Source organism: Piliocolobus tephrosceles, chromosome 11 (assembly GCF_002776525.5).
Source record: "Piliocolobus tephrosceles isolate RC106 chromosome 11, ASM277652v3, whole genome shotgun sequence".
Classification (NCBI taxonomy): Eukaryota; Metazoa; Chordata; class Mammalia; order Primates; family Cercopithecidae; genus Piliocolobus; species Piliocolobus tephrosceles.
The window spans coordinates 56,443,265-56,455,000 of NC_045444.1; the positions used below are offsets into that span (position 1 = coordinate 56,443,265).

At 39.7% G+C, this 11,736-nt stretch overlaps 1 protein-coding gene across 5 annotated transcripts in view; it reads left to right on the forward strand.

Moving 5' to 3' along the window:
* MYO3B (myosin IIIB) overlaps window positions 1-11,736 on the forward strand; it is a 494,519-nt gene that overhangs the window by 373,783 nt on the left and 109,000 nt on the right. For all 5 annotated transcript variants that reach the window (XR_002725179.2, XR_002725177.2, XR_002725178.2 and 2 more), the window contains 2 exons: window positions 9,341-9,401; window positions 10,331-10,427. Coding sequence is in view for 2 of the 5 variants with exons in the window: in XM_023185963.2 (XP_023041731.1) it covers window positions 9,341-9,401; window positions 10,331-10,427 (158 nt within the window). In the remaining 3 variants the exon portion in view is untranslated. The remainder of the gene's footprint in view (window positions 1-9,340; window positions 9,402-10,330; window positions 10,428-11,736) is intronic.

Sequence of the window (11,736 nt, forward strand, 5' to 3'; positions counted from 1 at the left end):
GAGGGAAAAGAAAATAAATGAGAATGCAAGGACTGGCAAATTAAGACTGTATGGGCTCACGGTTGGGGAAAAGCAATGAGGCAAACAAATATGATCATATTTAAAGGGCTCAGTGGGATTTGAGAAATTAGCATAAGTACATAAATCTAACTACTGCTAACTTAGAGCAATGACATTATGAGACAGTCATCAGCCTTTTTGAGCCCTTCTGATGAATTTGTCCTTGAGCCATGTTCTAAAACTTAAAATAATTGTGTGTTTTAGAGGAAACAAATATCCATATATTTAGATGTAACTTGCATATTCAACTCATTCAGTAATGATTGGGGTGGGATGCAGTGCATGCATTCAGAATAGTTACTGGGCATCCAAACCTAATGAGAAAAAAGTAATACAAAAGCTGTGAAGCTTATTCCTTCTTGTTTCCCTTATTTTCCTGCAATAATGGTGATCTTATTTTGCATTGTTACTGTTTCTCCTTTCCTATGCTCTTTGTATTTCCTTCATACCACACATTAAAGCCCAGGAATAATGTTTTTCCTCTTTAGAAATCAAGAAATACCAATTAAAATAATAATGAGGCATACTTTGCAGAGATAAGCAAAGATTTAAAAGACAGATTATTCCCAGCGCTGGCAATGTGACAGGAAACGGGCCCTTTCATACTTTTTGTGGATATGAGTGTTAATTTTTGTTGCTTTTTAGAGAACTTGATGACATAATTTCAAAACTTTAAAATAGAAAAAAAAGTTTCTCACCCTTTGACCTGACAGCTTTATATATAAGATTTATCCTAGGGGGATAACTGGATGAGCACTCCTAACTCTGGCACCAAATATTTAATGATCCATTGCTTATAATGTGAAAAATTTATAAACAACTTAAATATCCAAGCATAAGAGATTAGTTAAATCTTGATAATCACCCAATAGAATACTAGATAGCTATAAATATGATACATGTACCTGTGCATGTATGTGTGTTATATACAAATATGTGGAAAGATGCTCATAATGATAAAAGGTAGGTTAAAATGACAAATATGATGAGCTTTTTTTTTTTTTTTTTTTGACGTGGCCGGATCTCGGCTCACTGCAAGCTCCGCCTCCCGGGTTTATGCCATTCTCCTGCCTCAGCCTCCTGAGTAGCTGGGACTACAGGCGCCCGCCACCTCGCCCAGCTAGTTTTTTTGTATTTTTTAATAGAGACGGGGTTTCACCGTGTTAGCCAGGATGGTCTCGATCTCCTGACCTCGTGATCTGCCCGTCTTGGCCTCCCAAAGTGCTGGGATTACAGGCTTGAGCCACCACACCCGGCCTATTATTTTTTAAAATGTATTATATGTGCATAGAAAAGTATCTGAAAAGATATATGCAAGAAACTAATCATATCTGGATATGGACATTTTCCCTAGTCTTTATTTTCTTCTCATTCTTTTTTTTTTTTTTTTGAGACAGAGTCTCGCTCTGCCGCCCAGGCTGGAGTGCAGTGGCCGGATCTCAGCTCACTGCAAGCTCCGCCTCCTGGGTTTACGCCATTCTCCTGCCTCAGCCTCCCCAGTAGCTGGGACTACAGGCGCCCGCCACCTCGCCCAGCTAGTTTTTTGTATTTTTTAGTAGAGACGGGGTTTCACTGTGTTAGCCAGGATGGTCTCCATCTCCTGACCTCATGCTCCGCCCGTCTCAGCCTCCCAAAGTGCTGGGATTACAGACTTAAGCCACCGCGCCCGGCCTATTTTCTTCTCATAGAATATCTGTATTTTACACAGTACAACAATAAATATGTATTATTTTTAATCATACAAAATAATTTTTGATCAGAAAAATGGGAAAAAGAGCAACATTTTGCCATCAGTTCTTTTAGTCATTTACTTTGGATGAAAGGCAGATATTACTACAGTTTCATTGATTAGTGACTGGTGAATATTCAGACAACTTGGGAATTTGGAGCATTTTCATCAGCTAAAAAATAAAATACAAAGCTAATGAGCACAGCAATACCTAGAGCTCTGATATCTCAAAAGCCAAGTGGCTTGTGGTACTTGCTCTGGTTTGCTGTCCTCCCTTGGAAAATTTTATACAGGATGCTTTCAGTAGGTGATTTGCAAACACTTTTAGATGGTCAGAAAGTAGCACCAGACAAATCAGTTGCAAATCAATTTTCAGTGTGGTTATGCTCAATATGTTGTGTAAATACAGCAGGCAGCCTCCAATTCTTCCTAGAGTGGAAGTAAATGGGGGAGTTGATGCAGGAAAGGCTTTTCAGAGGAGCTGACACCTGTGCTAAAGGGTAAGAATGCAATGACCAGGTGAACAAGAGAAGAGGGAACATTCAAAAGCATGAAAATCAGAATACAGCCCTTGGAGATTTTGTAGGTACTTGACAAAAGCTTATTTGTGGTGGTGGTGCTGGCAGTGAATAGGAAACAAAAGTGTTCTATAAATCCTAGCTTTCCGGTTTTTGTAATAAAATGTGCATTAATTTACACATTTTGGGGTACCTTTTAACTTAAACCACAATGACACACAATAACGCAATAGATAGTTTGTATTTTTCTTTTTTCTTTTTTTTTTTTTTTTGAGACAGAGTCTCGCTCTGTCGCCCAGGCTGGAGTGCAGTGGCCGGATCTCAGCTCACTGCAAGCTCCGCCTCCCGGGTTCACGCCATTCTCCTGCCTCAGCCTCCCGAGTAGCTGGGACTACAGGCGCCCGCCAACACGCCCGGCTAATTAACACGCCCGGCTAATTTTTTTTTTGTATTTTAGTAGAGACGGGGTTTCACCATGTTAGCCAGGATGGTCTCGATCTCCTGACCTTGTGATCCGCCCGTCTCGGCCTCCCAAAGTGCTGGGATTACAGGCTTGAGCCACCCCGCCCGGCCTGTATTTTTCTTAAGACATTTGTTACCTTCCAATCCTCTGTGTCTTCGAAGCTATTTAAATAACTACATAAAGTAAGAAAAAAATGCAATAATACCCAACTGACGCAAATCAGGGAAGGAGTGATACATAGTGACAATGTTGGGGGATTAATATCTGGGTGTTCTTCCGCATTTATACCCTTAGTCTTTGGAATGTTCAAATTCCATATAAAAACTAAGTAAGAATGCTTGAGTTGCCAGTTGGGGTTCAAGACTATGCCAAGTTCATATGAAAATCCTGTTGGCACTTAAGTCAGCACTGCATCATTAATAATGGAGTGTCCTCTTCTCTGATGTCATTCCTTAAATGTCTTAATATACCTTCATAATTTGAATTTACTAAAACCGTTTCTGAAGATGTATATGCTTTCTATTATCTCTTATGGTAATAACTTTCATAAAGGAAGTTATGTGACTTGTTTCTCTGAAACCTGCCTCTCTCAAGATTCTTGGGGGCCCTACTGTTTAAAAGTGTCCTGGTCTCGGCCGGGCGCGGTGGCTCACGCCTGTAATCCCAGAACTTTGGGAGGCTGAGGCGGGTGGATCACAAGGTCAGGCATTAGAGACCAGCCTGGCCAATATAGTGAAACCCCGTCTCTACTAAAAATACAAAAAATTAGCCAGGCATGATGGTGGGCGCTTGTCATCCCAGCTACTTGGGAGACTGAGGCAGGAGAATTGCTTGAACCTGGAGGGTGGATGTTGCAGTGAGCTGAGATCGTGCCACTGCACTCTAGCCTGGGTGACAGTGTGATACTCTGTCTCAAAAAAAAAAAAAAAGTATCCTGGTCTCAGGAGGCTGAGATATGAAGATTACCTGAGCCTGAGAGGTTGAGGCTGCAGTGAGCCATGATCTCACCACTGTACTCCATCCTGAGTGACAGCATTAGACCCTGTCTCAAAAATAGGAATAATTCTGGTCTGATCATATCTTCTGCAGAGTGGTTTTACTACTGCTTCTTGGGAATAAGAAATTGGCCTTCTCTTATTAGGAGCTCTTTGATTTTTTTTTTGGTGGGGAAGCTGGAGTGCAGTGGCACAATCACAGCTCACTGCAGCCTCGACCTCCCAGGCCCAGATGATCCTCCCACCCCACCCCAGCTTCCTGAGTAGCTGGGACTACAAGGGCATGCCACCCTGTCTGGCTAGTTTTTGTATTTTTCGTAGAGGCAGGGTTTCACCATCTTCCCCAGGCTGATCTCTAACTCTTGGATTCAAGGAATCTTCCGGCCTCAGCCTCCCAAAGTGTTGGGATTATAGGCCTGAGTCACCACGCCCAGCCAAGAGCTCTTTGGTTTTCGTTCAAAGTTATCAAAGAAGTAGAAACAAATTACTTGGTTATGCTGATTAGCCTTTCTTTTGGGGCTACCAAATGAGACACAAATTTACTAGGAGAAATTCTCTGAAATTTAGAGACAATGGGAAGCTAACAAAAATCAACCAACGTTGAATTTGCTATTTTGAAATTGGAGTATGCTTTCAAGTGTGAACAAATAAATGGATTTCTCAGTTTGTCTCCAAGCCGTTCTAACTTAAAATTGATAAGAGATAATCTTGAAAACTGTATCAAAATTAATAAAAAGTACACAAAGAAACTAAGTAAAGTTTAGAAAATGGGGAATCTGAGGGGAGCCAGTGTGTCTCAACGCCTATCCAACCAAAAAGATACTGATTCTAACCCTAAAATAGAAAAAGGCCAGTTACTAGACAAGCTTGACTGATCAGATACATCCTCAAAGACCACCCTGCTTCTTTTGCTTTAATTCTAACATGTAATTTAGTCTCCAGAATGTATCAGCCAACCAGTGAGAGGAAAAGTATAGTCCGGATCATACCGTTCATTGTAAAATCACACTGGTATATTTTACATTTCAAATATGACTCTTGTGAGGTTGGTTACTGCAACTCAGCTCTCCCCAAAATCATCATCCCTCAATGAACTGACAAATTGAATTTTGGAGCCTGTGAAGCTGAGGCCCAGTCCCTGGACCACGGTGACTTCACCTAGTGCCACCAGCACAGCGTGACCGAGCCAGCTGGCCGCATGGATCTCTGCTGCAGAAGAAGGGAGATGCTGAGTATTCTCAGCAGCCAGCTACTCAGGAGCCAGCCTTCACCTTACCCCTCATCCGCTCACACTGGGATGCAGGTTTAAGAAGAGGGAATTAGATGTGAGTTTTGTCTGGGGGCCTTTTCAGGACAGATGCCCAGCAGAAGGGTTCTCAACGGTGACTGAGAGTTTCCATCTCCCCTAGAACCCACAGTTCAGTGAACTGACTTCAGTGGAGCAGTTGAGCCCCGGAGGCAATCTGTTTGAGACTTCAGTTATGCTTCCAAGAGGCCAACGGAGCCCTAGAAATATGTGATGAATTATACAAAGAGAGGCAACTACTTTCTATCACCACACTTTGATAGCCATATTCACTGCTTCTGCCCATTTAGCTTATGATTTCCAACAGAGGTCGAGGACGGTGTTATTTGTTAAAAAATTTCCTATGGATTCAAAAAACAATATCACACTTCATAAATGAATTAATTCCTTAATATCATCTGATACCAATACATAGTCAAATTTTCCCAATTATTCTAAGAATGTCCTTTGTACATGTTTATCCAGGCCAGGATCCAATCTAGAATGTTACAGTGCATCGAGTCGTTTTTTCACCTAAATCTCTTTTGATATAGAATAGTCACTTTTTTCATAACACCGACTTTTTCAGAGGATCGAGCCATAAAATGGGATTATCTCATAAAATAGCTCACCTTCTGTATTTAGCTGCTTGCTTCCTGTGGTCTTATCCAGCTTGTCCGCCATGCCCTGTGTTTTGTGTAGACTGTAAGTTAGATCCAAGGACTTAATCCGATTTAAGTTAAATGTTTTTGACCAAAAGGAAAAAATACATCCTGGGTGATATCACATACGTCATGTTGCCTCATATTATAAGACAATGTTGTCGTGGCATTAGTGGTGTTAAAATTGAGCACTGCATTAAAATAGTGACCTTCTGATTTCTCCAGTGTACATTGCTCCTCTTGTGAAATGAAAGAAAGTGGTAAATCACCAGTATGGTGGTACTTTGGCGCCATATGAATGTCCTGTTCCCTAATAACTGTTTGTCTAATGATTTTATCAGCAATTAATGTTTTTTGTTTGTTTGTTTGTTTGTTTGTTTGAGATAGAGTCTTACTCCGGCTGCCCAGGCTGGATGGAGTACAGTGGTGTGATCTTGGCTCATTGCAGCCTTGACCTCCAGGGCTCAGGCGATGCTTCCACCTCAGCCTCCTGAGTAGCTGGGACTACAGGTGCACATCACTATGGCCCAGCTAGTTTTTTGTATTTTTAGTGGAGACAGGGTTTCGCCATGTTGCCCAGGCTAGTTTCCAACTCCTGTACTCAAACAGTCCACCTGCCTCAACCTCTCAAAGTGCTAGGATGCCAAGTGAAAGCCACCACACCCAGCAACAATTGATAATTTTAGCCTGATAATTTCTTTCTGGCATCGCCTTTTCCATAGTCAGTATACCATAGTCTTATGGTATACTGCTTACCAGTTATGATTTGAAGCGAATCACTGGCTTCTTGATGCTTAACTCCTTTATCTGTAAAAATAGGTTATTTTAGGAAGCAGGGGCAGGAAGATCGCTTGAGGCCAGGGGTTCGAGACCAGCCTGGGCTGTTCTCTCCAAATAATAAAAAATTAGCCAGGTGTGGTGGTAGCACATGCCTGTAGTCCCATCTACTTTGAAGTCTGCGGTGGGAGGATCACTTGAGCCCAGGAGTTCGAGGCTACAATGAGCCATGATCATGTTACTAAACTCTAAGCTGGGCAACAGAATGTGATTCTATCTAAAAAAACAAACAAAAAACAAAAAGAACCAATCCACGTTGCTGTCAGCAGTACGTAACATGCTTTGCTTGGTGCCTGGTGGTCTGTATCCATGCAATAAGCATTGGCTTTTTGTTTCTTTCTTTTTAAAAAATATTTTAAAAATTCAATTAAATAGAGACAGGGTCTTGCTATATAGCCCAGGCTAATCTTGAACTCCTGGGCTCAAGCAGTTCTCCTACCTACCCCTCCCGGTAACTGGGATTGTAAGCTTGAGTCACGGCTTTTTTGCTATTATTGTGCTTTTCCTTATTTTGGTAATGATGGATTGCAGAGCATTATCCAGTCTCATATCCCTGAGGCAAAAAAAAAAAAAAAAAAAAAAAAAAACTCTATAAAGGAGTTGAGGAAGTTAGATTTTTTAAGAAAACTGGCTTGTACCATTTTCTTAAAAGCAAGATGTGTTCTAAGAATCAGTAGTGCCTCAACATGCTACAGAGGAGAAGGGTCCATTGTTAAAATAATGTCTAGGAAATGTCTCCCATTCTTTTCCTTTCTTGAAGTCTCATTGAACATATTATTAAATTAAAGTTTCCAGAAAGCCTCTCAGGAAAGAAACCTAGGCTAATTTTGTAGGCTAATCTAGTATTTTCTAATTTATTTGCCTGTAGACACTACTCCTTGACCTCTGCCGCTGACTTTTCTTAAAACACACACAAACATTACATTGAGCTGCCTTGGATTCTTCCAAAGGCTTGAATGAAGAGGGAATCAAACAGAGAAGCCGATTCCCTGTGGATAGTTGGGAAGTGTCTACCAATGACTTTGGATTCTGAAAAGCCACACAAGCTAGAGGAGTTGTCAAGAAGTTCATTTTTTGAGGGGTCAGGAAAGGCATAAATTGGAGGCCTGGCAGTAATTCAACAGCTAAACGCTCTTTCTTAGACTTTCTCCTAGAGGGTCTTAGAATCCACCCATCCTATAGGTGTGTTACAGCTACTGGGACTTGCCTAGGCCAGACAGGAGTGAGTCCTTTGGGCCAATGCTTAGATACTGAAAGGTATAGAATATATTGTGGTTCAGAGGAAGAGCAGAGGATTTGGAGTCAGACAAACATGGGTAAATGCCTTCGTTCTACCAGGTATTTACCATGATACCTGGGAAAAATCTCTCAACCTCTCTGAACCTCTTTCTTCATCCATATAATAGATACAATTAAAGTACTTAGACCAAATTGTTGTGAAGCTTTCTTAAATACTTAAAAGCATTTTTTAAAATGAAGTAGTATATAAATGATAGTTAATTTAATTTTAATAGTAAGAGTATTCTTACTACATGGCCCCACATTTTGTGGATTGACTAATCGTTGTTTTATTTATTCAAATCGTTAATATTTATTGAGCATTTACTATGTACCAGGCACTGGGTAGGTACTTACATAGAGCGTGAACTAGAGCAGATCCAGTCCCTGACTTCATGTAGCTTACATTCCATTGTGGGAGACACATGATAAGCAAATATACACACAAATAAATATAGAATTATAGTCCCCTCCTTCCAGGTACTGATGTGATACTTTTTAAATGGGAATATTGCTTATGATATATATTTTTAAGGTAATATCCACAAATAAATATATGGAAATGAATTTGTCAACTTAAGAGTAAGATTAATAATAAAAAATTGTTAGAGACCTTAGGAATAATTTATCTCAATCTCCTCATTTTATAGATGAGGAAAACTAGGACCAGGAATACTATAGAAACTTACCCAAAGTCACATGTTTGTGTCATGCATGTCACATGTGTGCATGTGTGTGAGGCAGGGGTCAGAACACAGATTTCCCTTCTTTACTCAGTGCTTTCCATCTGCTGGTTCCGTCTGAAAGGCATTATGAGTGGCTGCTATTTTATCTGTGTGTTATAAGCACACTCTTATACAACATGTTCTGATTATAAAAAATTGGGGACCCAGACCAACTGATTTTTCCAAACTTTGTTCCATGAAGGATTACAATTTTACTAGATGTTAATAGGTTATCACTTTAAGCTTCTTGGTCAAATTACTTTTGGACACCCTGCATCCCCCCTGGATCTTTACTATAGAGATCCATAAATGTATATTGTAATTTTAAAAGATTATTCCTGCAGTAAGGAAACCTTTTAAACTATGCCCAACCTAACATTCCCCAAACTTACTTGATTACAGAATCCATTTTAAATTCTGTAGCCATGAATGTGATTCATGTGCCGTGCAGGAAGTGTAGCCTTAGCATCCATTTAGTTGGCTTCTTGGTAAAGGTTATGGAAGCCCATTAGAGCTCACTAAACCAAAGCCAATCACACAACTTTAAAAGGAGCAGTTTCTTGGATCTTAGGAATTCAGGCAGACTGTGAATGTGTGTAACATGCAGGAGCAACACCTAGTAGGACTCATTTTCTTAAGGTGACCATGTCCTTTTAACCAAGGACTGAAATGGGAAACCATGGAAGCATAAAGAGTATGTTTTGATACATCTTTGACACAATCCTCTTTAAGTTTTGCTGCTATTATTTTCAAGTCTTTTGAAATTATTATTATTGTTATCTTTTCAGGCATTCACAAGCCCGGAGTTCTCCAAAAGGGTGTGATATCTTCGCAGGACATGCAAACAAGGTAGCTGGATATCGTGATTCCAAAGTAACTGTGTGTCACTCCTTCAGACTCATCCAAGTTCATAGGCATGAAGCTTGTCTGTGGCTGCTTGGTTGGGCCATCCAAATTTGAAACTGTTAGTGATATTTTGAAGTCTTTGAGACAAAAGCCCAGCTTGCTAAAGAACTTTGGTTCAGTAGAGAGACAGGGAGGTACAGTGGAGAGAGAATCAAAAGCCTGGAAATTTGCTGCTGAGAATAAATGTTAGCTGCTCCCTGAGGTGATTTGTCTGTGCACTCCACTCTCTACAGATGTTAGAGCCTCTTTTTGAGTAAGGACCCGAGGTTCTTTGGTAGCACTTTGATATCCTGCTCGAATTCAATATGTGAAATAGAGGCGTCTCTCTGTGACTTGGAGCCCACAGCAGGCTTTGAAGTCTGATCCAATTTTTGCTGCCTACTATTTGATGTTGAAAGGATGAAATGAAGAAAATGTACAGTTTTTGCCAGTAACTCTGCTGAGCATATGTAAGATTAAAAAAACAAAATCCTTTGGATGATGTACTTAGAAATGTTAAGCAGATTAATACCTTCCTATAGGTTTTCTTTTTTCTTTCTTAGAGATAAAAAATAAGTATAGGTGAAAATCAGCACATAGCTGTTTTATATTCTGGACCATAATTAATTTAACAGGAAGCTAGGTTGACTCGTTCTGAGGAAGAAATAAATGAATGAAGCAAAAGATGTTGAGACTTGGCTTTTAATTGCCCCAAGGAGAGGACCTCCATTCAATTCTATGCAAGACGGGAGCAACTTACAAATGACTCCAATATACGTAGCCTCTTGCTTTTAGTCAGGGTTAAGTGCCCCTTCATTAAATAGAAGCCATGTCCTTAAGGCTGTTTCATCAGAGGATAATAATAATATTTCTCTTACTGGGTGTTTCTGAAGCACTCAATTTCTGGGACTGATTTGCTGTCTTCTCAGATATGCCATCCTGCTCCAGATCACCAAGGACTGAGTCTCTGGGGAGCCCCTCAAAAACCTGGTAAGAAGAACATTTTGAATTGCATGCTGCTTCTACCATTTGCTTGTTTGCGTGCTTTGGGCAGGACTCATTTAGATAGTAATATGACCAAATGTTGGCAAAAACTTTTGGGAAGCCATACATGCTGGATGTAAAACTTGTATTAAAGGTAGCATTTTACCATGTACCCACGTCATTTAAGATAATGAATATCAACGTCCATGCTTTTCCATTTACTTAACCTTAAACTAGGAAACTGTTCTAAAATTTCATTTTATTAAAGGGAAGATAAACAGCTGACCAGCTTTTAGTGGAGCAGATCATGCAGGGTCGAAATCTAGGAGTTGATAAAGAATATGGATTTAGAAAGTAGTTCTGCCCTTTTGGCAACATGGCCATTCTTTGAGCAAGAAGACAGGCATGCCTTTGGGAAACAACTATTTCTAGCTCATTTTCTAAATTTCTTGCTACAGAATATAGTAAAAGTCAGTTTCAGGTTTGCATGTAGCTATAACCAGTGCTTCTGGAAGATAAAATGGAAACATAATTGTAAGAAATATTTACAAGCTAGAAGATACTAAGGACTACGTGAACCTTTCCAAGAAAAGAAATGCTCCTGATGTTACACTTAATGTCAACCTCATCTATTTTTCTGAAATATAAAGTAATTTCTCAGATCTCTTCAGTTTTCTTCTTAGCCTGTTTATCAGTGACAAAGTAGCACAGTATGAAGTGGGAAATGCATAATAAATGTGTTATGACTTCAGTCAGTCTATATGGATCTTAAACTTTTGGAGCGAGACAAGAGGATGAGTCCATTATAGCAGAACCTTTTAAATGGATGTGTAGTAAATGATAAACCTAACAAAGGAAATATTTTCCTCATAGCCAGACAGTATTCAGGAATAAGGTCACAATGAAGTGGGGGTAAAAGTAGTACAAAAAAACAGGAGAGAATTTAGGGGAAAAACAGTATAATGGAGCAAAATTCATTATGCAAGAGTTTGGTTGGTACTTTTCTCTATCCAAACAAATAGTCTCTATATTTTAATTGGAGTGTTTAGAGCATTTATATTTAATGTGATTATTGATATGTTTTGGTTTCAATCTATCATCTTGCTATTTATTTTCCATTTGTCCTATCTAGTTTTTGTTCTCTCTTGGTATTCTATTTTTAAATAGATGTAATTCCTAAAAAGAAAAATTTTAAGTATGATTGAATAGCTAAACCATACTGGCAGGTTCTGGCATCAGACCTGCCTGGATTCAAATCTCTGGTCTCGTGTGTGTGTGTGTGTGTGTGTGTGTGTGTGTGTGTGTGTGTGTGTGT